We start from the raw sequence: 26,688 nt of genomic DNA, 5'->3' as shown, positions 1-26,688 counted from the left end.
TATATTAAGAAAAAGTTTAATTCTGATAAAAGTGTGTATTGGCAATAAGTTATATGAAATCGAAATATGGAATAGACAGGAGGTTCGGTCTTTAGTGTTAAGACCAATTTATGTCTCACTGTTTGTTAGGAAAATTCTGTGTCTATTGTTATTCCTGTGTGTAAGTTTGTATTTGTGTTTTCTCTTTTTTCTTTTCTTGCTGTATAGTAATAATAATAAGATCTCAGGGTGGTTCACAAGATAAAAATATAAAATAAAGCACAAATAAATAGCTACAACAGAAGCAACCAAACCACAACCCTCATGCAAGCACATTAAAAAGGCAGTCGAGTACTAATCAGGCTGCGGAATATTAATCAGCCAAATATTTTCACATCAATGAGGGCTAGAAGCTTGCTTTGAGAAAGAAAGGCAGCCGGGATTCTCAAGAGTGTAAATTCCGCTCGCCTCGGGCACCGTTTCTGCACGCACAGGATCGTGCCCTGCCCCACACAGCGTTTTTCTTACCTCCTCGGGATGGCATAGCCGCCCCATGTGATGGACACCACGTATTTCCCAGGGACAGTCGGGTAGTAGTCGCATTCGTACACCCCGTCGCCAACGTCCCGAACCTTCACCGGCTCCTCAGTGCCTTCTGCGAAAAAGGGGCGGGAGCAAAGGTGTGAATGGCAGGGACACGGGAACCTGGGCATGTACAAAGTGCCCAGCCAATCGAGCGATTGCTTGGCCAGTTTCTTCACTGGATTCAATTTCATTCTTCCATCTCTTTCCACGAACCTTTATTTATTTGATAAGATTTATACACTGTTTGATTGGGGGGGACGGGGACCTCAAAGCAGTTTGCAGAAAGTTAAATCGATAAAATCAAGAAAGACAGACAATACTTTAAAACGTGGGAAAATTTAAAATGCTAAAACAGGTTAAGAATTGCGCCGGCATTTCTAAGAATCCGGGAAGGCTTGCCTAAAATGTTTTTAGCAGGAGCCGAAAAGAGCGCTTGACATCAAGTGGCAAGGAGTTCCAAAGTTCAGGCACTGCCACGCTAAGCAGTCACGTTCTTACGAATGAGGAGCAGGTTACGGTACCCGTAGCAGTGCCAATTCTTCCGGTCGAAAAGGGCACATTTGGGGCAAGGCGATTGTGTGGGTCAACCGGTTATCAAGAGCTTTGTATACTAATAGCAACGACACCTTGAATTTGCCCTGGCAGCAAATCGACAACCACTGCGGATCCCTGAGCGCAGGCGTCACATGCTGACGAGGCCTTGCTCCTGTCAGCAATCAGGCCGCAGCATCCTGCACTCGCAGTAGCCGTTGGCAGTCTGGGAACCAGGCACCCTCCTGTGCTTACGAGCCTATGGGGAAAATGAGAGTCCGCTGCCCTGCCCTTCCTCTACATCTGTCGCCCAAGGTGGCTATTGCACCCTGCCTAAGGGCAGAGCCGGCTCTGTTATTTAACTCCCAGTAAGTTAGTGGAAAGGGGACGCAGGTGGCGCTGTGGGTTAAACCACAGAGCCTAGGATTTGCCGATCAAAAGGTCGGCGGTTCAAATCCCCGCAATGGGGTGAGCTCCCGTTGATGATTTATGTTTTGATATATCTCTGCAAAATTTTAAGGTGTTGTGGTAAGAAGGTACAGTACAGTCATACCTCGGGTTACAGACGCTTCAGGTTGCATTTTTTCGGCAGTCGAACATGCCCAGAAGCGCTAGACTGCGCTTTGCGCATGCGCAGAAGCACTGAATCGCAACCCACGCGTGCGCAGACACGCCACTGCAGGTTGCGAACATGCATCCCGCACGGATCACGTTCGCAACCCGAGCATTCACTGTACATGTTAATATGCAAAATCAAATAAATGACCATATTTTTCGCTCCATAAGACGCACTTTTTTCTTCCTAAAAAGTAAGGCGAAATGTCTGTGCGTCTTATGGAGCGAATGCCTACGGATGACGGGGGGGATCCTGCTGCAGTCGCGAGCAGAGGATCCATGGTTCCCCTTCCTTCCCTCCTCCGTGCTTCGCTTTGAAACAGCAAAGCGGGAGAGGAGCCGCTTACATGGGTGTAAGTGGCTCCTGTCTGGTTGGCTGCTTTAAAGCGAGTGTGCTCTCTTTCCCTCCCTCCTCCCCGGCTCAGCTCACTAAAAAGCTCCTTCTCCACACACCCCACACGTGCTCCTTGACCCTTCAGTGTTTTTCCTTCCCGCCCCACTTAAAACGTGATAACAAAGCACTGATCCACGTGGATCCTCAGGATTTTTGCATTGGGTCACCCCAAATTCACCATCAGATCACATAGCATGTCTATGGCTACAGCCTGCACCAAAAAAACCACGCACCCACTGTTTCCTGGGGCCGCAATGGCGCAAAAACGTGGTTACAAAGCATGGATCCACATGGATTCTTGGGATTTTTGCATTGGGCTACCCCAAACTCGCTGTCAAATCACATGTCTGTGGTCACAGCATGAACCACAAAAATCATACAGCCACTGTTTCGTTCAGAATATTTTTTTTCTTGTTTTCCTCCTCTAAAAACTAGGTGCGTCTTATGGTCAGGTGCGTCTTATGGAGCGAAAAATACGGCAATCTGAAAAGAAAGGGTAGCGCCAGCCTCGATTGGGGTGAATTTCCCAGCACTTACTTGGTCCCTTGACCACGACTTTCAGCTCCCCGGTGCCAGCACCTTTAGTGTACACCTTGAAATCAGCCACTTCCTTCACTCGCACCCCCTTGGGCTGGAGCCCGCGACCCATAGCCCGACAGGCGTTGGGGCTGCACGCTGTGGAGGAGGACAGAAAAGGCACAGGTTAGCAGGATCAGGCCACGCGGTTCACTCCCCACACTCCTGGCTTCATCGGATCCGCAGACATGCTCTCCGGAGAGGGCTGGGATCCGGCAGGCAGGGCCCGCAAGGAGCGCCACACGCCTGCCACACGCAAAATGTTGCCAAGGTGCCCGGGGCCAGCCAAGCACTGCGACGACGCCCAGGTGCTATGGGTAAGGGGCCTCCCAAACAGACAGTTGCACACCCAGGGCCGGGTCAGCTCGAAAGAGACCCTCCATGCAGCGACTCGCGAGCAAGACAAGCAAAAGGGGCGGCAGTGGAGGAGATCTGGCCCAATTGAAGCTCCAGCTATTCCCTCTGAAAAAGGGAACCCCTTTCCAGAATGCGGCAGCTAGACTGGTGACTGGGGGCGGCCACTGAGATCACATAACACCGGTCTTGAAAGACCTACATTGGCTCCCAGTACGTTTCCAAGCACAATTCAAAGTGTTGGTGCTGGCCTTTAAAGCCCTAAACGGCCTCAGTCCTGTATACCTGAAGGAGCGTCTCCACCCCAATTGTTCAGGCCGGACACTGAGGTCCAGCGCCGAGGGCCTTCTGGCGGTTCCCTCACTGCGAGAAGCAAAGTATAGGGAACCAGGCAGAGGGCCTTCTCGGTGGTGGCACCCGCCCTGTGGAACGCCTTCCCATCAGATGTCAAAGAGATAAACAACTACCTGACATTCAGAAGACATCTGAAGGCAGCCCTGTTCAGGGAAGTTTTTAACGTGTGACATCTTGATGTATTTTAAATTTTTGTTGGAAGCCGCCCAGAGTGGCTGCGGAAACCCAGCCAGATGGGCAGGGTACAGATAAATAATAATAATAATTATTATTATTATTATTTAGATGGCTCTAGCTGGAGTTTCTCAGGCATCGGGCATAGGTTTCACGTTCTACCTTCTGCTTAAAATTGTGTAGGTCGCAAAGGGTACCCAACGTCAGCTGCACACAGCTCCACGGGGTCTTCACTGACCCACTTTTGCAAGCGAAACTAAAAAATACCAAGCCGTTTCGGTTCAGAAAGGGGCAGCCCAAATGATCAATGGGATGCGGGAACTGGAGAAAGGTTGCAGCATACAGGATGTTTTAGCTTGTTCTAGGGAAGGGTTTGGACCAACACCTGACCAATGAGGAGTTTGGCAGCAAATGGCAGAAAACCATGGCTAGAAAAGCCACCTCTATTGGTCTGTCACCCCCCCCCCCCCAACTTTATTACCTGGGTTATGAAGGCGCCCTAAAGACGTTAAAGCAAAGATTATGGGATAATGCACACAGTGACTTGCGATCTCGATCACACGCAGTCTGTTGTCCGTTGGCAGTAGGAGTACAATATGGGTATGTCTTTAAGTTAACACCTTGCAGTAAAAACCTGACAATACCAAATTATCGAAGGCTTTTCACCAAAGCCAGACTCAACGCCTTTCCTTCTGCAGTGTTGGATGGCAGGTTGAGAGGAGTTCCCTACCAGGACAGACTTTGCTCATGTGCTCAAGACATCGATTCTATAAAACATATTTTGCTGCGCTGTGCAAAATACGAGCAAGCCAGGGCTGAACTGATATTACCCTTGCTGGTACCTTTACTGGGAAAATCAGAGGCTCACTATGTCAGGTTCCTATTGGAAGACCGGACAAACGCCAGAACATTAGCAGTGGCGAAGTTTTTATCGGTGGTTGCAAGAACCATTGATCCCTATATTCTGAACAAAATGCTTGTTTAACCTGGAGGTAGGCTGTCTGAATTGTGCATTGCTTTGTAACGATTTATTGGGTCTCTGGACCGTAATAAAGATTGATTGATTGATTAGCTTAGAAACAAGGCGAGTAATTAGGGGCACCACAGTGGTGCGTAAAAATAAACATGGAGATCGTGGGAGCCAGAAAAGGTTTCCTTCCTCTCTCATAATGTCAGAACTCACGGACATCCAGTGAAGCTAAATGCTGGGAGGTTTAAGGTTAAAGTGCGGAACTCCCTGCCACAGCGTTGGTGACCGACTTGGGAGGGCTTTAAAAGAGGACTATACAAATTCATGGAGGAAAGGGCTATCAATGGCTCCTAGACGTGCTGGCTATGCTTCTGAATTCCTACTGAATGAAAATCACAGAAGAGGAGAGGGGTCTTGAGTTCAGATCCTGCTCACAGGTTTCGCATTGGGGAATTTGGTTGACCACTGTGAGAACAGGATATTGGACTAGGTGGGCTAGTGGCCTGACCCAGCAGTCTCTTTTAATGTCCTTATTATTCCCCAGAAACCCGCTTTGCAGGGAATCACGAGCGCTTAAACCACCTTCTCTGGGGCCTAATTTGGTAATCTTCCATCTTTTTCCGATCCAGGACTCACCTGGAACCCAAGCTTGCACCCAGGCACCCATTTCTTAACTTTTTAAGCACATGCCCTTACGCTGACCGTGCTGCAACGACTCCAGAATCGGGGCCACGACCTGGTAATGGCCAGTTGAAGATCAATGGCCTCAAGCCCTAGACCATGTTCGGGGTCCTTCTCCCCAGTTGTATCAGGCGAGCACATTTAAAGGATATTTACGGGTACGAAAGAGGGGAAAGAAGGACATTGAGGGTTGATGGAGGGGAAGATGGAGGGGAATGAGTTAGAAATGATGGTTTAGTGCAGGAACAGCCAACCTGGTCTCCCCGCGCCCCGAGGTGCTGTGGGACTCCCAACCCACCTTACAAATTGTTGGTCATGCTGGCAGTGGCTGATGGAAGTCAGAGGGTGGATGTGGGCATGTTCAGGGTGGCAGGAGAGGATATATTGATTATTAATATCCTTCCTAACTTGCACTAGCAAGTTCCTTTACTTAGCAGAGTTTTACATTCCCCCTTTTTACATGCACAGCAGATAGCTGGTTGCAGGCTCGTGTGAGCCTCTCACTATTATACAATTCAGTCTGTCTAAGATTGAATTGTAGTTTCCTGGTAAGGAGCGTCTCTAACCCCATCGTTCTGCCCGGACACTGAGGTCCAGCTCCAAGGGCCTTCTGGCAGTTCACTCGCTGCGAGAAGCCAAGTTACAGGGAACCAGGCAGAGGGCCTTCTCGGTGGTGGCACCCACCCTGTGGAACGCCCTCCCACCAGATGTCAAAGAGAACAACAACTACCAGACTTTTAGAAGACATCTGAAGGCAGCCCTGTTTAGGGAAGCTTTTAATGTTTAACAGACTATTGTATTTTTAATCTTCGTTGGAAGCCACCCAGAGTGGCTGGGGAAACCCAGCCAGATGGGCAGGGTATAAATAATAAATTCTATTCTATTCTATTCTATTCTATTCTATTCTATTCTATTCTATTCTATTCTATTCTATTCTATTCTATTCTATTCTATTCTAAGTTCCCTTGAATTCCTCTTAAAAGAATAAAGACGCCACAATCTTATTCAAAGATGATAAAAGAAGTTGACTCACATCAGTTCACAGTTGGATCCCTGAAGGCAGACTTAGCTGCAAATATGTACATTGGATCTACCCCATATGGGGGAATAATCCCAGTGCTTCTGCTAGCACTGAGAGCTAGCAGAGCAGTCCTAGCTAAGAAGCTGGTCAAACGAAGAAAGAAGTCAAAAAGAGAGAGGTGTGCCGCGTGACTCTTCCTTTTGTTACCTGGACAGGTAAGGTCACGCCCACCTTCTATCACATGCAAAAGGAAGGATGCTCCAGCCAGGAGGAACAGGAAGTTTCGACTGGCTGGACCAAACATTCCCTGGCATGTCTTCTCTAGCGTTTCAAGGAATGTTGTACTTGACTGCCTCTCATGGATCACATCCCACGGTGGATGGGTGCCCCTTAGACTGGCAGAGGAGGCGAAAGCCACAGAGGCACTTAGGGGAAAGGCTGCTGCTCGCAGGCGACACAGCAGCTCAAAGTGGAACATGCCGGTCCTTTGGTGCAGGCACATCTCTCAAATGCACGACCTCAAGTCCATGCCACAAGCGACAGGCACATGAGAAAGGGTCAGCTATGGGGCAGGGCTTGGTTGGGGGCAGCACGATGCCATGCAGAACCCAAAACTCCCGAGGCAGATCGAGGAAGGCACTGGGGTCAGCCTGACAGAGTTGCTGGGCTGGGACCCCCAAGCTGAGAAGGGGGGACCCCTTGCTTGAGGGTTATGGGGAAGCTTTCTCATATCCTTCCAGATCTACCAGATCTGTATTTTTTTTAACAAAATCCAATCCCTTAACCAACATAGGCAAGATGCTTCATAATATAATTTCAAATCTCGCAGAGAAAAACCTCCTCTTTCTTTAGTATCTGTAAGTAATTTATATTTAATTCTTCGGTTTTCCCCTCGCCACTTTGTTATTACTTTTTGCCATTCTTTGAAGTAGCCCAACCCCCTTATTACCGGGATTGTTTGGAATAAAAATAACATTTCGGGCAGCACATTCATCTTTATATGGGAAGGCTTTCTAGCCTGGTATAGCCAACAGTCAAAGCAGCTGAAGTCTGCTTCTCCCCCTACCCCACGAACCAAGCAACCAAATAAACCAAACAGGAGTCTGGGTGGTCGAGACACGGTGGCTCTGCCCGTTCCATGCCATTGCCGGGCCATCTCATGCCAGGAAGCGCGGGCGCAAGCGAGGCTTCGCCAGGCCTGCTCTTACTAACTTGGTTTGCGCGGCTTGGGCATGGTGGGGGGTGGGATTTTCTTGGCCTTGTCGGCGGGCGGGGTGCGGACGGACTGAGGGATGATCTGGAGGGGGGAAACGCCGGGCGGAGGCGGGGGGAACGGCGCTGGAGGGTCCGAGGAGAAAGGAGAGGATGAGTTAGTGATGTTTGATGGGGTGAGGAAGCAGGGAGAGCCCCAGGCCCGGCTGGAAGCCTCCCCCCCAAAAGCAGACAGACTGCCTCAGTTTGCCCATCTGTGTAATGGGAATGCTGATCTCCTAGTCATTTACCTACGGCAAGCATGGGGAAACCAGGGTTTAATATTTTGATTTTGTCCTGTGACCTCCGGGTCTAGGGCGGTGTAAAAACTCAATTAAGAAAATTCAATAAAGAAGAACGAAAACTCAGGCATCCTAATTTGGCCCGCAAGGCTGTTTTCCCCCCAGCCACACACCCCTGTAAAGCCAACTCGCAGCCGCAACCCTAATTCAAAGTGGGGCTGCAAAAGTAGCAAAAGAGGTACCTGGAGCATGCTAAAAGTGCACTCCCCATTCTTCCTCTGAAGTTGAATCCCCTGAAATCAGGTGATTGACGGGGTGGGCACTTTTGAGTCAAAAGGGGGAGCCAGCTCTGGATTCAACCCACTGGGGAGATCCAGTTCCCCACCTTGCACAGAACAGTCAGACATCTGCCTCTGAGCTTGCACAGAGTGTGTTCACTTCCCAGGAAGGAACCACACCCTGTCCCCAAATAGCCAGGATTAAGAGGGGAAGAGCTTTCAAGCCTGCTAACTTGCGGGGAGACCTTGGGAAAGTCACTGTCCTTCGGACTCAGTTTGCAGATCTGTAAAATGGCCACAGAAGCCATAAGGCTCAGAAGTAGGTCCCATTTAGCTCAGTCAAATTTGGCCCTAGCAGCCTAAGAACCGACCTCACAGGGCTGTTGTGCAGTGATCCCAAAGAGGATACAAAACAGCAAAGGTTTTGCAGGTTAAAACACGCAGCGTTTTGGGTGGGGGGTGAAAATTGAGGAGTAAGGCTAGAGAGCAAAGCTCAGCTGTGTGCCCAGGGGAATGTACTTGTCAGGAAATTTCTGGTGTGTCAGATTCTTGTTTTTCAGTGCAAAGGAGAGAGGGGAGCTGGCCGCAAGATTCCGGACCTTTCCGCAGGCGTGTTTCCTAGGAACGTGCAAAATGGGGCTATATTGCACTATATCGGCTAGGGATTTTGCGAGATGCTTTGGCCGAGATGGGAGCAATGACCGCCAAGATGCCACAGAGAGCTTGAATGATGGAAAATAAGGAGGGCACCACCCATCTCAGCCCAGGAACCAAAATAAAATTAATGAAGATAAATTCCTGGCGCGGGAGGCCAGGAATAACTCCTGTCGGTGACAAAGAGCCTTCAAAATGCAGAGTTTGCCGATAAAAGGTTCAATTTGATGAATGGATGTGCCAATCACACCTCTCTTTCAAATCAGAACCAGTGAAGGCGGTGAAGGTCCTGTGTGAGTGTCTGAAGGCGGTTGGAGGATGGATGGTGGCTAACAGATTGAGGTTGAATCCTGACAAGACAGAAATACTGTTTTTGGGGGACAGGAGGCGGGCGGGTGTGGAAGACTCCCTGGTCCTGAATGGGGTAACTGTGCCCCTGAAGGACCAGGTGTGCAGCCTGGGAGTCATTTTGGACTCACAGCTGTCCATGGAGGCGCAGGTCAATTCTGTGTCCAGGGCAGCTGTTTATCAGCTCCATCTGGTACACAGGATGAGACCATCCCTGTGGTGCATGCTCTAGTTATCTCCTTCTTGGACTACTCCCCTTTCAATTTTCACGAGAACCCTGTGAGGTAGGTAGCTTAGGCTGAGAGGCAGGGACTGGTCACCCACTGACCAAGGGGAGAGGGGAGCGATTTGAACCCTTGTCTTTCCCAGCTCCTAGTCCAAAACACTCTAACCACTACCCCACGCTACCTCGCCGCTCTCAGACCGCAAAGGCTTCTTTCTGCTGGTTGAGTGTTAAGGGAGTGATTAGGGTGGCATTTTGGAGGCGAAAGACAGGCATGGAAATGTGGAGGGGGGAAGGAAGGAAGGAAGGAAGGAAGGAAGGAAGGAAGGAAGGAAGGAAGGAAGGAAGGAAGGAAGGGAAAAGGAAGCGTTGGGCGGCCTTACCTTCTGAGATGTTGACGGTGAAGGGGCTTTTGGGTATCTGAGCCCCGGCAAAGGTGACGTAAAGGGTGTGCGGACCCTCCAGAACGGGGTGATAAGTGCAGCGGAAAATACTGTCGCCCTTGTCCTCCAGTACCACCTCCACGGTGTCGCGGCGGCCCTGGGGGTCCACGATCACCACGCCCACGTCTCCAGTCCCCGCACCTGTCGGGCAGAGGCGGCATGAGGGGCATGGCTCAGGATCCAACCCTCACACACACACCATCCACTCCATCTAGTGTTTGACCCGTGTCCTCGCAGCGGGTTGAGCTAGATGACCTCTGGGGGTACCCTTCCAACTTTACAGTTCGAGGACTCCGGCTGTCGGAAGAATCGTGTGCCGGGTGCCCCTCACCCTTCCCACAGATTATGGTCCTCTCCGCACCCTTCTGGCCGGCCGCCACCCCCCCCCCCCCGACGAGGCCCACGATCCGCGCTTCAAAGGGCTTTGGAAGAAGTTCCTGCTGGGATATTGGGGTTGCCAAGTGAGGAGCGCCACAAACCCTGAGATCTCAGAGTTATGGGTCGCCCGAGTGATGTCACAGGGAAGAGCCCTGGTGATGTCATTGGGAAAGACCCAGGAGACGGAGGTTAATTGGGAATGAGGAACAGATGGCCTGCAGAGTCTAAGCCAGGCATAGGCAAACTCAGCCCGCCAGATGTTTTGGGACTACAACTCCCATCACCCCTGATCACTGGTCCTGTTAGCTAGGGATCATGGGACTTGTAGTCCCAAAACATCTGGAAGGGCCAAGTTTGCCTATGCTTGGCCTAAGCTATTCTTTGCATCCATCTCCTGCTGAGCTGAAGCTTGCAAGCTGCACACACGATCTTCTTAAATAATTATTATCACAGTCATACCTCGGGTTGAAGTTGCTTCAGGTTGAGTGCGTTCAGGTCGTGCTCCGTGGCGACCCGGAAGTAACCAAACGCGTTGCTATCAGGTTTCGCCACTCGCGCATGCGCAGTCAAAATGACGTCACGCGCATGAGCGGAAGGGGCGAATTACGACCTGCGCATGTGCAGATGTGGGTTGCATTCGCTTCTGGGTGCGAACTGGGCTCCGGAACGGATCCCGTTCGTATCCAGAGGTGTAAAGGTAAAGGGACCCCTGACCATTAGGTCCAGTCGTGGCCGACTCTGGGGTTGCGGCGCTCATCTCGCTTTACTGGCTGAGGGAGCCGGTGTACAGCTTCCGGGTCATGTGGCCAGCATGACTAAGCCGCTTCTGGCAAACCAGAGCAGCGCACGGAAACGCCGTTTACCTTCCCGCCGGAGCGGTACCTATTTATCTACTTGCACTTTGACGTGCTTTCGAACTGCTAGGTTGGCAGGAGCAGGGACCGAACAACGGGAGCTCACCCCGTTGCAGGGATCCGAACCGCCGACCTTCTGATTGGCAAGCCCTAGGCTCTGTGGTTTAACCCACAGCACCACCCGCATCCAGAGGTACCACTGTATTATTATTATTATTATTATTATTATTATTATTATTATTATTGGCACTCTTGCCCATCTGGGGGACAAATCGCTCTCCCTGCCACCTGCAGTAGGGGCATCGTACAGGCAAACTCGGAGACTTTCAAGTCAAGAGCTGGCAGACTGGCAACCCTCGGGAGAAACGCCCATTGACAGCAATCAGCCATGGAGCTTCCGTTTTCAGGGGCAGTCTACCTCAGATGTACTGGGGGCACTGAGTCGGGCAGGGCTGCCTGGAGACTTCTCAGAGGCATCCGCCTGGCCACTTACCTGCCGTGTAGATGTCAAAGTAGGTAGGCTTATGAGCCACGTTGCCCACGGGCTCCAGGCCTGGGCCCCGGGCCGAGACCTTGTTGGCATCGCCCAGGGCCATGCCCACGTTGACTTCGAAGGGGCTCTTGTCGATATTCTGCCCGGCGAAGAGGACCGTGACCTAGGGTGGGAGAGCAGGGAGGGGAGAGAGGGTGATTTTTGGGGTATGGGGAGGGAACCAGCCTGGACTGGCACACACTGGCAAAAGGTCAGAAAGGGGCATAACAACGATCAAGGTTTGGAACAACGTTCCTGCGAGGAAAAATTCCTGCATTGCGTGGGGTTGGACAACTAAATCAGAACCAGTGAAGGCAGTGAAGGTCCTGTGTGAGTGCCTGGAGGCGGTTGGAGGATGGATGGCGGCTAACAGATTGAGGTTGAATCCTGACAAGACAGAAGGACTGTTTTGGGGGGACAGGGGGCGGGCAGGTGTGGGGGACTCCCTGGTCCTGAATGGGGCAACTGTGCCCCTGAAGGACCAGGTGCGCAGCCTGGGAGTCATTTTGGACTCACAACTGTCCATGGAGGTGCAGGTCAATTCTGTGTCCAGGGCAGCCGTCAACCAGCTCCATCTGGGACGCAGGATGAGACCCTCCCTGCCCGCAGACTGCCTCACCAGAGTGGTGGATGCTCTGCTTATCTCCCGCTTAGACTACTGCAATGCGCTCTATGTGGGGCTACCTTTGAAGCTGACTGCAATTAATCCAGAATGCGGCAGCTAGACTGGTGACTGGGGGCGGCCGCTGAGACCACATAACACCGGTCCCAAAAGACCTACATTGGCTCCCAGTACATTTCCGAGCACAATTCAAAATGTTGGTGCTTTAAAGCCCTAAACAGCCTCAGTCCTGTATACCTGAAGGAGCGTCTCCACCCCCATCGTTCTGCCCGGACACTGAGGTCCAGCTCCAAGGGCCTTCTGGCGGTTCCCTCCCTGCAAGAAGTGAGGTTACAGGGAACCAGGCAGAGGGCCTTTTCGGTGGTGGTGTCCCCCCTGTGGAACGATGTCAAGGAAATAAACAACTATCCGACTTTTAGAAGACATCTGAAGGCGGCCCTGTTTAGGGAAGTTTTTAATGTTTGATGCTTTATTCTGCTTTTAATCTGTTGGGAGCCTCCCAGAGTGGCTGGGGAAACCCAAATGGATGGGTGAGGTATAAATATATTATTATTATTATTATTATTATTATTATTATTATTATTATTATTATACCCCAGGGGTCCCTTCCAGCTCTAAACTTCTCTGATTCTGTGCTTACAGACAAAGACGGCATCTCACCTTATGCAAGCCAGCCACTTTTGGCACGTAGGAGACAGAATACGTCCGGTTCTTGTCGTTGTTGGCGACGACTTTGGCCTGGGTGGGCGAGGAATGAAAACAGGAGACATTATTTCCTAGGAAGACCCACCCTCGCCCGTGTCCCTACTGCAGTGTCCCGCAATATAGGGCCTTCCATTTGTTGCTGGACTCTGGCGTGGGAAATGGCAAAGGATTATGGGAGTTGTAGTCCGGCAACAGCTGGACGGGGCTGCATGCTTCCCATCCGTGCTTGGTATTGCAAGAGTCCTTTGCCCGTAGAACCTCCCATTTCAATTTTATCAAGCGCAGGACCCCACAAAACTCAGGGGCTTTCAGGAGGGCAAGGAGAAGAGCATAAGGCATGAAATTAATGGACTATGCAGATCTAGATAAATTAACAGGAAGGATTCGAAACCTGCGGGACCAGAGATTCTTAAAAGACTGGAGTAAATATATGAACTGTTTGAAAAGCAATTGTAACGAACAGATTACGCTGGCAGGACTGCAAGAAGTTCTGTAAGGAGGACTACTTGAAATATTGCAAGAAAGCACATGAAGAGAATTCTTAGTTAATGATCATTAAAAGTAATAGAGAAATTAAGAAATGCAGAACAAGCGATAAAGAACGGAAAATCTTCAGAGGTTGTTGACGCAAGTCTAAAATATTGTAGAAGGTAAGAAGTTATGTTAAATGATTGTTGGAAATGATATGTTAAAAAAAACCAATAAAAATGTATTTTTTAAAAAAGGAGAAGAGCAGAAGGCTGCAGAGCCCAGTACCTCCTCTGTGTGGCCTTCGGGGTCTTCGATGTAGACCAGCACCTCTCCCAATCCTGCCTCGATGGTTTCCACTGTGAAATGGGCTGGTTTCAGCACCGTGTTGCCGTGGGGCTCGATCCCTGCAAGAAACGTCAGATACGTTAGCCAGGATACAGAAGATGGAACAACATCCCTTTCCAGTTCCCCAGTTCTCATTATTATTATTATTATTATTATTATTATTATTATTATTATTATTATTTTCTCCTTTTCTGAATCCTCATAGAATCGTAAAACTGTTCCAACCCCCTCCTCCACGAATGATCAAAAATTCGTCCCAATCTGCTTGCGCAAACTTTGATTTCGCCAAGTCTCTGTTTAAGCCTTTGGCCTGATCTGCTTATTAAATCAGACGGTGAGCTGATTCGGATGTTTCAGCTGAGATTTCTGCATCACAGCGGGATTAGACTCCATGACCTCCCATCCCACTCGACGATTCTACAATTCTATGATCCAGATTAGTTTGCGGGCTCTTTAACTGCCTTCCTCAGCAATTCACTCATCCCATGCTTTTCAACGGACTTCCCCATCTAATGTTTATTTTAAAGTGGGATTTGTTTGTTTGTTTGTTTGTTTGTTTGTCTGTTTGTTTGTTTGCTTGCTTGCTTGCTTGCTTGCTTGTCTGTCTGTCTGTCTGTTTGTCTGTCTGTTTGCCTTTGGGCCCTTTAATTCACTTTGCATTTGTAAACCCCAAGTGGCTGAATTACTCCCTTCAGGGATTCTACAGCTCTGACTCCTGCATCTCAGCAGGTTGGGATGGATGACCCTTGAGGGTCCCATTCTACGATTCTGTGAAATGGAAAGAAGAGTCCAGAGGCCCCCTCTTTCACTTCAGAACACAGAAGGCTTCTCTGGTTGATTGATCTGGATTGAACCCTTTCTTAAAGTGACAGGAGCAGGACTTTTCCTGGTCATCTGGGAGTTGGGTGGAGACGAGAGCAATTACCGTATTTTTCGCTCTATAGGACGCACTTTTCCCCCCTCCAAAAATTAAGGGGAAATGTGTGTGTGTCCTATAGAGCGAATGCAGGCTGCGCGGCTAAGCCCAAAGCCAGAATAGGGAGACGGAGTGCTGCTCAGTGCTCCGTCTCGCTGTTCTAGCTTGGGGATGGCTGCGCAAAGCCTCACCCCGCTGCCCTGCGGAGGCTACAAACGCTGTCCCCGAAGCCTCAAGCCTTGCGCTGCGCTCCAAAGGCTTTGGGTCAGCGAAAGGAACCCGAAGCCTTTGGAGCGCAGCGTGAGGTGCCACTGCGCTCCAAAGGCTTCAGGGATCTTTGAGGCCGGCGGTGGGGGAAAGCAGCGCATCCCCCCACCGCCAGCCCCACAAGCTCAGAGGGCAGCGGCAAGGCTTCCCCCCGCCAGCCCCAAAGAGCAGGTTGAAAGGAACCTGAAGCCTCCAGAGCGCAGCGGGAACTCCCACCATGCTCCACAGGCTTCAGGTGAACGCACCTTGAACGCACCTTTTTTTTAGAGGAGGAGAACAAGAAAAATTTTTTTTCCTGTTCTCCCCCTCCTATGGTCCGGTGCGTCCTATAGAGCGAAAAATATGGTAATTCCGTTGGCCAGTGCCCTCTTGACCGCTTGGCCAGTGCTACTTACCTGGGCCGTAGGCCTTGGCTTTCTTGGGGTTCAGTTGCTTGGAGCGCAAGGGAGCACCCGGCTTCAGCTTGGCTTTGGGGAACTGAGACAGGTAGGTCATGACCGAATGCTCATCCACATTGGGGTCCACGATCTCTTCTGGGGCGATCACCTGCAAGGAGAAGGAGTCATAATAATAATCATAATGATAAATTTTATTTATACCCCGCCCTCCCCGGCCAGAGCCGGGCTCAGGGCGGCTAACACCAGTAAAATTTCAGAAAAAAAATAGTAAGAAAAAAGAAAAAACACAATTTAAAATGCAGCCTCATTTTAAAAGTCAAAACCATACGGGGAGGGAAACATAAGGGTCAGACCGAGTCCGAACCAAAGGCCTGGTGGAACAGCTCTGTCTTGCAGGCCCTGCGGAAAGATGTCAAGTCCCGCAGGGCCCTGGTCTCTTGGGACAGAGCGTTCCACCAAGTCGGGGCCAGTACTAAAAAGGCCATGTTATTCCGCCGAAGAGGAATAACACCCCTTCCCCACCGGCGGTTTTCCTCCGGCGTGCCAAAGCCGCCCCCTTCCCTGTTGCACAATGTGCAGAAATTCAACAGGTGAAGCACAAAAAGAGGCTTCGCCGGTTGGATTACCGCCCGCCGGACAACTTTTAAAGGCGGAGGGGAAAGGGTGGCTTTGGTCCAGAGAGCCCAGCCCTTCGGATTGCCCCGTTTTTTTGCCAAGGTGGTACCTGGGGCACTCCCAGCCAGTCGTCCGCCTGCTGCATGGCCTCACGGGCGTTCTCCACGGGCTGGTTAGGATCCCAGGTCTCCCAGTCTGGGCACAGGCCTATGGGAAGGAGAGATAAAGACAGGGTCAGACGGGCAGCGCCAGCCTTGGGGGCGCCTGCCAGGAGAGCCAGAGACAATAGGGGCATTGTGGCCACCCTTGGCACAGATCGCCCGATCCAGCCGGAAAGGAACTGGATCCACTCCAGGGTTTATCGCGAGCCGCCCCGGCTGCCAAGAAGAACCGGAACTGGATTGAGGAAGGGAGTGCAAAGGGGAGAAATAAGACACGGAACCGGTTAAGACTCAGCGGAAGGTGCCCATGGTTGGGGTCCAAGAGTGGGCGGGGCCAGAGTCAATTGGAGGCGGGGCCAACACACCCTGGCGTCGCCTCCCGCTTCTTCGCTGCTAAGTTGCGCAATTTTATTTAAGATAATTTTTACAAAATACAAGCAAGATACATACAAATACATACATACATATATTTTTCAGATAAGCACACCTATATAAAAGAAGAACAGAAAAGAAAAGAGGAAGAAAAGAAAAATGAAAAAGAAAAAAAATCCAAATTTATTCTACAAATTCCAAATTTATTCTACAAATATCTCCATAATAAAACTTTGTGGATTGACTTCCATCGCTTACACTGCACTTCCTATATACATTTTAAGCCAATTTGTATCTGTTATTCCGTATTTTTCCCATACAAATATTCTAATCGATAAGTTTTCTAAATCTTTCATAAATCTGTTCTAAATGCAACCAATAAGGTAAAGGTAAAGGTACCCCTGCCCGTACGGGCCAGTCTTGACAGACTCTAGGGTTGTGCGCCCATCTCACTCTATAGGCCGGGGGGCAGCGCTGTCCGCAGACACTTCCGGGTCACGTGGCCAGTGTGACAAGCTGCATCTGGCGAGCCAGCGCGGAACACGGAAACGCCGTTTACCTTCCCGCTGGTAAGCGGTCCCTATTTATCTACTTGCACTTAGGGGTGCTTTCGAACTGCTAGGTTGGCAGGCGCTGGGACCGAGCAGCGGGAGCGCACCCCGCCGCGGGGATTCGAACTGCCTTTCAATCGGCAAGCCCTAGGCGCTGAGGCTTTTACCCACAGCGCCACCCGCGTCCCAAAAATGCAACCATTACCTTACGCTTAATCCTTGTCTACCTTCCATGGAGGTTTTTAAGCAGAGGTTGCATGGCCACCTGTTGTGTATGTTTTAGCTGAGATCCCTGCATTGAAGCGGGTTGGACTAGATGACCCCTAGGGGTCCCTTTCAATTCCAATTCCACAATTCTGTGACTGGAGGGGCAGTGCCCTGTTTGCCCTTGTGGGACTCAACCTCCTGCAGCAGAGAAAGGAGCTAGAGGCAGGTGTTCGTGGAACAGACAATGGGAATGATGTCACAGGAGGGACCCCCAAAGGCCATCTAGTCCCCTAAAATAAAAGAATTGAGGTCTTTTATATATATAATAAATTTTCATAAATGTACCAAGCAAAGGTACAGTGGTACCTCAGGTTAAGTAATTAATTTGTTCCAGAGGTCCGTACTTAACCTGAAACAGTTCTTAGCTAATGGGGCCTCCCGCTGCGGCTGCGCAATTTCTGTTCTCGTCCTGAAGCAAAATTCTTAACCTGAAGCACTATTTCTGAGTTAGCGGAGTCTGTAACCTGAAACGTATGTAACCTGAAGCGTATGTAACCCAAGGTACCACTGTAAAGGTAAAGGGACCCCTGACCATTAGGTCCAGTCATGACCGACTCTGGGGTTGCGGCGCTCATCTCGCTTTATTGGCCGAGGGAGCCGGCATACAGCTTCCGGGTCATGTGGCCAGCATGACTAAGCCGCTTCTGGCAAACCAGAGCAGCGCATGGAAACGCCATTTACCTTCCCCCCGGAGCGGTACCTATTTATCTACTTGCACTTTGACGTGCTTTTGAGCTGCTAGGTTGCCAGGAGCTGGGACAGAGCAACGGGAGCTCACCCCGTCGCGGGGATTCGAACTGCCGACCTTCTGATCAGCAAGTCCTAGGCTCTGTGGTTTAACCCACAGCGCCACCCGCGTCCCTGACGTCGCCACGGGATGTAACCTGAAAGAACGTAACATGAAGCAAAAATAACATCAGGTGTGACTGTATTCTAAATTGTAAAATCGAAAATTTAATAATAATAATATATATATATATATACACACACACACACACACACACCATATATATATATATATATATATATATATATACACACACACACACACACACATACATACATACATACACCATATATATATATATATATATATATATATATATATATATGCAGGTTTTGGTGTCCTCGGGTGTCTTCCCGTGTAAAAGTTGGGGTGTCTAGGCGACGTTTCGACGAGGTCTCACTCGTCATCTTCAGGCTGGTGCTTTCGGCTTCTTGTTACTGGAACAGAGCAGGATCTCAGTGTTTGAGTTCCTATAAATACTGTTGAGGAGGTGTGGTGTATAGCCTCCAATGTTCTGGGCAGAGAGGAACATTGGAGGCTATACACCACACCTCCTCAACAGTATTTATAGGAACTCAAACACTGAGATCCTGCTCTGTTCCAGTAACAAGAAGCCGAAAGCACCAGCCTGAAGATGACGAGTGAGACCTCGTCGAAACGTCGCCTAGACACCCCAACTTTTACACGGGAAGACACCCGAGGACACCAAAACCTGCATTCCTGTACCCGTGAAAATCTACGAAAGCATATATATATATATATATACACACACACACACACACACACATACACCATATACATATATATATATGGTATATATTGTCTACTGTTTCTGGAGTGACGCATGGCAGCTGCGTTGAACAGCAGAGTGGCACCGTTGCCGGGGGTTGGGATGGATGATCACTGGGGGGCCCCCTCCAGCTCTACAATTTCGCCAGTCGCCGGGCCCAGCAATTCTGCCGCTAGCCCTGAGAGGAAGAGGTCATTTTTGAACACCACAGAGGACGGGCAGAGGCATTCGTGCTGCAGATGGATTGCCAAACATTTGCGGAGAGCCGAGCAGCAGCCTGGGGGATCCCCAGAGATGGAGAGAAAGTATGCCAAGAACTAAGGAAGGAGGCAGACCCAGAGGGAAGCAATCGACATATAAGGCCTGGCTGCGGCTTCTGTTAAGGTAAACTCCCCGGCACAACTTGGCTCGGCAGCCGGGCAGGCCCAGTGCTCAGCCGTCCATCGCTCAACCCTCCTGCCTCGCCAAGGATGCGAGTGCCAAGGAATCATATGATCCTCGATGTGGGAGGGTGGGACACCTGGAGGTCATCCAGCCCAACCCCGTGCAAGGCAGGAAACAAAAGCTCTCGGGAGCAGGGTCTTCTCTTGAGGCTTTCAGAAGGGACAGGACAGGTGGATATCCCCCCTCCCCATCTCCATTTAATTTGAACCTGGACTCATCGCGCCTCAAAGCACCCACCCCCGCCAATATTTTAACGGCAGCAGGATTCGGCCCTGCAACCTGTCCAGGACAAGAGTGCCTCTGCCCGTGCGTGGAGTGCCGTTCCCTTAAGTGTCAATGTAATCAGTCCCTTCAGCTGTCAGAGGGGGGGAGTGGCTCTCGGGCAAAGGGACCTCTCCTTTGAGAATGCAACAATCCTATAAGTGTCTACTCAGGTGTAAGTCCCTCTAACGTGGCTGCAATCCTGCTCCCCATTTAAAGGTAAAGGTAAAGGTACCCCTGCCCGTACGGGCCAGTCTTGCCAGACTCTAGGGTTGTGCGCTCATCTCACTCTATAGGCCGGGAGCCAGCGCTGTCCGGAGACACTTCCGGGTCACGTGGCCAGCGTGACAAGCTGCATCTGGCGAGCCAGCACAGCACACGGAACGCCGTTTACATTCCCGCTGGTAAGCGGTCCCTATTTATCTACTTGCACCTGGGGGTGCTTTCGAACTGCTAGGTTGGCAGGCGCTGGGACCGAATGACGGGAGCGCACCCCGTCATGGGGATTCGAACCGCCGACCATGCGATCAGCAAGTCCTAGGCGCTGAGGTTTTACCCACAGCGCCACCCACGTCCCTCCTGCTCCCCATTTACCTGGGGCCAAACTGCTGTGAGCTCAGCTGGGCTTACTTCTGAGTAGCCCTCCGCAAGACATCGGCTTTAGCCCTGCAGTTTCTTTGACAGCAGGCTCGGTGCCCGCTGGCCCAGATCCACACCGCACATATTAATCATGTCCATAAATTTTATGGCACTTCTTATACTGGACCAAAATCCCCCACTGAACTTCACGGGTGCGCATGGATTCAAACCCTGCCCTGATCTCCCAGGTCCTGACCTGACACTCTAAGCCAGGCATGGCCAAACTTGGCCCTCCAGATGTTTTGGGACTACAACTCCCATCATCCCTTGGCCTTGCCTGCTAAGCACTACCCCACTGTCGAAAGCACATCACTTCCTCCCAAAGCACAGCTGTCAACTTTTCCCTTTTCTTGTGAGGAATCCTATTCGGAATCAGGGAATTTCCCTTTAAAAAAAGGAAAACGTTGACAGCTATGCCCCAAAGAATCGTGGGAACTGTAGTTTTTCCTCGCAGGGCTCCAAGCACCCTTAGCAAACTACAGTTCCCATGATCCTTTGGGCAAAACCATGCACTTTAAATGTGTGCGGCACGTGCTTATGACAAGTCAGTCAGATGGGCAGCATATATTATATTATTATTATTATTATTATTATTATTATTATTATTATTATTATTATTAGGCTGCAGCTCTGCCCCACAACTCCATGGCGTGGCAGCGCATGGTGGGTGAGCCGTATCTGCGGTGGTAAGACCTGTGGCTCGTCAAAAGCCACACTGGTGATGGGTAGCAAACTAGACTTTACTCAGAGTAGGCCTATTGAACTTGACCACCGTCACTAAATTAGGTCCATTCATTTCAGTGGGTTTGCTCTGAGTTGGATATCACTGAATAGAGCGAAATAGATCTGTGGCTTGTCAAAAGCTACATGGATGTTGCTAAGCAAGGTTTGCCTGTGGAGAAATCTTGCCTTAATTCCACAGATGTAAAAATAAAAATAAATGGAGGGGGGATTTAAATTCTGAACATTATGGAGGCTACAGTCCACGTCAGACCCCTCTACACGGCGAGATACATAACCCACAAACAAGCCAAGGTCTCCCACTGCCAAGCAAGTCCATCCAGACCTCTAAGTTTGCCCAAATTTGGCTTTCTTTTCCTGAGCGGAGGGTAGATTCCCTTCCCCGCCCCCCAGCCATAAATCCGAGACAGAAGTGTTTAGGCTGATGAGTCCTGGAAGAGGAGATGAGCTCCACAGCAAAACCAGCCCAAGAGGAGACACGGGAGAAGGCGGATTTCCTCAACCGGGCGCCCTCCAGCTTTTCTGAACTACAACTCCCAACTAGAACTCCCAACAACCGGCCGGCGCTAGGCAGCTGCAGTCCCAGAGAGCTGGAGGACGCCAAGACTGCAACATAAATAATCCTAATTCGGCAATCCTGGTGCAAAGGTTTTAGCCCCGCCACTGAAACCTGTTGCAGGAATTTATGTATAGTTTTCTATACAGTATTGGATATTCGGAGTGTTGCAAGAATTTATGTATAGGATTGGGTGGGGGTTGCCCCTCCAGCAGATATCATGCACATGCAGCCCACTACCAAAATCAGCACAATCACTTTTGTGACTTTTGTGATTTGTCCCCACAAAACACTTCATCACAGTTTCTTGCATTCTATTCAAAGGGCCTTTGCTGCACGATACCAAATGTACCAATTCACTGATCAATGTCTCTATGTACTGGCTCACTGGGAAAACTTCAGAAATTCATATAGACATGTGAGCTCAGCTACTCAGCAGCCCCTCTGCCTGAGTGATAATCCCTGGCATCCTGATACCTGAGTGCCAGACAGGTAGCCATTCCAGAAATAACAGACCCAGATGAAGACAAAAGGGTGGGATTAACTTGGCTGGGAAACAGGGAAATGTAAATATCTCTTTTGTTACACTTGATGAGGTGGCGCTGTGGGTTAAACCACAGAGCCTAGGACTTGCTGATCAGAAGGTCGGCGGTTCGAATCCCTACGACGGGGTGAGCTCCCGTTGCTCGGTCCCTGCTCCTGCCAACCTAGCTGTTCAAAAGCACACCAGTGCAAGTAGATAAATAGGTACTGCTCCAGCGGGAAGGTAAGCGGCGTTTCCATGCGCTGCTCTAGTTCGCCAAAAGCGGCTTAGTCATTTTGGCTCCCAAACTGACCAAATGTTTTCTCTGCAAAGTCAAGGGAAAATGGAAAATCCTCCCCATTGTCTTTTCCTTCACAAATCCTGTCTTAAGGGTATGTCTGTGTATGAATAGGGCGAGCCTGTGACCTGGCTCAGGAACTAAGTATTTGTCATTACGAAAGACTGGCCAGGCTCCCCAGGGTATCCAATCAAGTAAGCATTAACGGGTAACCTGCCAGACAGGAGGTAAACAACGCACTCAGATTTCTGTTGTAGACCGCCTTTTCTGTGATGTAGGTATGATGTTTCTGGAGGGTGGTCTTGGACTCCAGGGCAGGGAATTTAAAATATCTATATAAGGGCGGGCACACCTGGGTTCTGGGTCCTCCTCCTTTCCTGTGTGTGAGGGGAGCACCCTGTTGCAACAGATCAATAAAGATCAGGCTTACTGGCTGCTTTGCTTCTCAATATTCTCTGGTTGGCCCCTGTTATTTTCTCCTACCAATAGGGAACCTACAAAGGACTCTATAAGGGCTCTTGTGTCCCCCATTTGGGAATAAGGGCAGGTTTTTGTTTATTACACAGGGCTGGAAACATCTCCTCTCTGAAACCCCTGGAGAGCTGCTTCACTGACATTACAGAGCTAAGTAGCGTTCTTTGCTCCTGGGTCCCCCCCGGTGTGGGTGGACTACAACTCCCATCGTCCACAGCCAGCTTAGCCCACTGGACGATGGGATTTGTAGTCCACCCAGGGACCCAGGCATGAGGAACACCAAAGCCCAGAGTCACCATCTGGTGGCTTATTTTCCCTACTCACCGGGAGCGCAGTTGTCCACCAGGGCTCCCAGTGCCTTGCCGTCCTGCCAGTCGCGATTGAAGTTGGTGATGGGCAGTTGAGGGACCTTGTTCTGGATCCAGCCCAGGAGCCGCTGTTTGGGGGTCTGCTTCTTGGCGTCCTCCTCGTCCTCGTCTTCCCACATGGGCATCGAGATGGAATAGTGCAGGATCAGGGTCCATATCAAGCCCAGAATCAGCTTGAGGTTCCCGTCCACGATGGCCTTGCTGTCTGTCGGGAGGAAAGGCCGAGAGGGAAAGGGTTAACAACAAGGCAAGGAGCACTTTGCGTGGTTTTTAAAAAATATCTGTAGAATAATTCTAATAATGTGAATTGTTTTTTGCGCCCCACAAATCTAACCCCACTCGACACGTTAAAATTGTCCCGGCGCAGGGCTGCTTTCAGAAAATTAATAATAATAATAATAATAATAATAATAATAATAATAATAATTTTTTATTTATACCCTGCCCATCTGGCTGGGTTTCCCCAGCCACTCTGGGCGGCTTCCAACAAAACACTAAAATACAATAACCTATTAAACATTAAAAGCTTCCCTAAACAGGGCTGCCTTCAGATGTCTTCTAAAAGTTCGGTAGTTATTTTTCTCTTTGACATATGGTGGGAGGGCGTTCCACAGGGCGGGTGCCACTACCGAGAAGGCCCTCTGCCTGGTTCCCTATAACTTGGCTTCTTCCCAGGAAAGGCTGGGAACACGTTTTGTGTGTGCGCTGGGTTGCTATGTGCGGCAGGAAGGCTGAGGATTGAGAAGCGGGGGTGAAGAGGTTGCAGGGAAATCCCGTCCCCAATGCCCTAGGAGTCTCTGACACATTTTCGAGCCGTTCCTGGGAACAACAATGCGATACTGCGCCGAAGCCTTTCCCTCCAAGCTCAATCTTTCCATAAACACTCCGTACGGAGGGCAAGACAGTTTCCCATTTCCTTAGCAATCTCTCCTCCGCTTCATAACAAACATGAGCTGTGGCAATGCGCTGCGATGGACCGCATTCAGCATCTCTAGGTGTACCAGAAGCATCCGGCGTTACGAAGGCATAGCTGTCAACAGTCCCTTATTTGGTGGGAAACTCCCTTATCCCAGTGCCATGTCCCGCTGCTGTCCCTTATTGATGATGTCCCTTAAATTTCCCGGGTTTCATGCTCACCCAGCTCAGGAGGGAAGCAGCGGCTCAGTGTCCTCCGCCGCGCGAGAGAGCGTGCACTGGCACCGTCGTCCTGGCACAAGCAGTTCCATCGACCCTTCCCCGCCCGAGGGGGGGGGAGGGAGAGAGAGAGAGACTCTCGCCCACGCCGCCCGTGAGCCCAGAGGCGGCAGCGGTGGTGGCAGCTGAGGAGGCGGCCTGAGGGAGGAGGAAGAGGAGGGGATGGGGAGAGACGCAGAAGGGCGGCACTTCAGCGGCCGCAGCAGCGCCACAAGCACCTCATGCCAGGCTCGCGGGCGGTGTGGGCGAGAGTCTCTCTCCCTCCCTCCTTCTCTCTTGGGCAGGGAAGGGCCAATGGAACTCCTTGCACCAGGACGACGGTATAAGCTAAGCCAAAATCCCTTATTTTGACTGCTGATCCCTTATTTTCAAATCTGCACGAAGGTGAGAGGGTAAGAAGACGCTGCTGGATCAGGCCAGCTGCCCATCTATTCCTGCATCCTGTTCGCTACCGGTGGCTGAACAGTTGCCCGCAGCAAACCCATAAGCAGGATTCGATCCTGAGGGCAATTTCCCTTCTTGTGGTTCCCTGCAACTGGCATTCAGAAGCATGGCTAGCGGGCATGTATTTGTCTAATCCTCTTTTAAGGCTGCTCAAATGGATGATGATCACTGCCTAATGTGGGAGGGAGTTCTGCATTTTAACCATGCCATGTTTTGAAGATTTCCAGTGAAACGAGAGGAGAAAAACTCTCCTGTATCCACTTTCTCTGTGACATCGTGTTTCCTCACCTTTTCTCTAAACTAAAAAGTCTGCAACCTTTCATCAAAGGGGCCTCTCTCCACTACCACCATCCCAGATCATATTGATGGAACTTTTCTGAACCTTTTATTATTATTATTATTATTATTATTATTATTATTATTATTATTATTATTAATTTATTTATACCCCACCCATCTGGCTGCATGGCTTCCAGCAAAATATTAAAATACAATAATTCATCAGATATCAAAACCTTCCCTAAACAGGGCTGCCTTCAGATGTCTTCTAAAAGTCAGATAGTTGTTTATTTCCTTGACATCTGATGGGAGGGCTCTCCACAGGGCGGGTGCCACCACCGAGAAGGCCCTCTGCCTGGTTCCCTGTAACTTCATTTCTCACAGGGAGGGAACTGCCAGAAGACCCTCGGAGTTGGACCTCAGTGTCTGGGCAGAATGATGAGATGCTCCTTCAGGTATACAGTGGTACCTCTGGATACAAACGGGATCCGTTCCGGAGCCCTGTTCGCAACCAGAAGCAAACGCAACCCGCGTCTGCACGTGTGCGGGTCGCGATTTGCCACTTCCGCGCATGCACGTGACGTCATTTTGACCGTCTGCGCATGCGCGAGTGGCGAAACCCAGAAGTAACATGTTCCATTACTTCCGGGTCACCGCGGAGTGCACCAAAAGTGCTCAACCTGAAGCAACTTCAACCCGAGGTATGACTGTCCTGGACTGAGGCCCTTTAGGGCTTGAAAGGTCAGAACCAACGCTTTGAATTGTGCTCGGAAACGTACTGGGACCCAATGTAGGTCTTTCAAGACCGGTGTTATATGGTCTCAGCGGCCGCTCCCAGTCACCAGTCTAGCTGCCGCGTTCTGGATTAATTGCAGTTTCTGAGTCACCTTCAAAGGTAGCCCCACGTAGAGTGCATTGCAGTAGTCCAAGCGGGAGATAACCAGAGCATGCACCACTCTGGCGAGGCAGTCTGCGGGCAGGGAGGGTCTCATCCTGCGTACCAGATGGAGCTGGTAGACAGCTGCCCTGGACACAGAACTGACCTGCACCTCCATGGACAGCTGTGAGTCCAGAATGACTCCCAGGCTGCGCACCTGGTCCTTCAGGGGCACAGTTACCCCACTGAGGACCAGGGAGTCCTCCACACCCACCCACCTCCTGTCCCCCAAAACCAGTACTTCTGTCTTGTCAGGATTCAACCTCAATCCATTAGCCGCCATCCATCCTCCAACCGCCTCCAGACACTCACACAGGACCTTCACCGCCTTCACTGGTTCTGATTTGAAAGAGAGGTAGAGCTGGGTATCATCCGCATACTGATGAACACCCAGCCCAAACCGCCAATGATCTCTCCCAGCGGCTGCATATAGACGTTGAAAAGCATGGGGGAGAGGACAGAACCCTGAGGCACCCCACAAGTGAGAGCCCAGGGGTCTGAACATGAATTGCAATGCAAATAGGAACCTTAAAGTAAAAAAAAAATGACGAGCAGACCAAGTGGGAGATAACCAGAGCATGCACCACTCTGCAAGACAGTCTGCGGCAGGGAGGGTCTTAGCCACCATACCAGCTGCGTTCCAACTCTAAAATACCCTGTTTGAGGTGAGGCAACCAGAACCCTGCACACAGTTTTCCAAATGTGTGCCGTCCATCCCTGTCTGCAGAGGAAGTTATGCTCCAACCATGCTTGGCTCCACACAAGGGTGTGTGTGGAGAGCGACAGTTCATTGAGGCCAAGAGAAGACCCCAGTGCTTTTTTGGGG

The 26,688-nt window shown here is 50.5% G+C and overlaps 1 protein-coding gene across 8 annotated transcripts in view; it reads right to left on the bottom strand.

The window, feature by feature from the left end:
• The window catches only part of FLNC (filamin C), a 115,383-nt gene that overhangs the window by 57,937 nt on the left and 30,758 nt on the right, over positions 1-26,688 (bottom strand). For 4 of the 8 annotated variants that reach the window (XM_077935393.1, XM_077935390.1, XM_077935391.1 and 1 more), the window contains exons 2-11: positions 22,965-23,213; positions 15,886-15,983; positions 15,159-15,309; positions 13,521-13,639; positions 12,720-12,797; positions 11,399-11,561; positions 9,614-9,814; positions 7,447-7,572; positions 2,642-2,779; positions 508-634 (exon numbers count right to left, since the gene is read on the bottom strand). In XM_077935393.1, the coding sequence (XP_077791519.1) occupies positions 508-634; positions 2,642-2,779; positions 7,447-7,572; positions 9,614-9,814; positions 11,399-11,561; positions 12,720-12,797; positions 13,521-13,639; positions 15,159-15,309; positions 15,886-15,983; positions 22,965-23,213 (1,450 nt within the window). The remainder of the gene's footprint in view (positions 1-507; positions 635-2,641; positions 2,780-7,446; positions 7,573-9,613; positions 9,815-11,398; positions 11,562-12,719; positions 12,798-13,520; positions 13,640-15,158; positions 15,310-15,885; positions 15,984-22,964; positions 23,214-26,688) is intronic. The other 4 variants (XM_028747767.2, XM_077935396.1, XM_077935392.1 and 1 more) reach the window with 1 other exon arrangement.

This window comes from Podarcis muralis, chromosome 10 (assembly GCF_964188315.1).
Source record: "Podarcis muralis chromosome 10, rPodMur119.hap1.1, whole genome shotgun sequence".
Classification (NCBI taxonomy): Eukaryota; Metazoa; Chordata; class Lepidosauria; order Squamata; family Lacertidae; genus Podarcis; species Podarcis muralis.
Note: the sequence above shows the minus strand (reverse complement) of the source record. Positions and strands in the feature narration are given on the sequence as shown.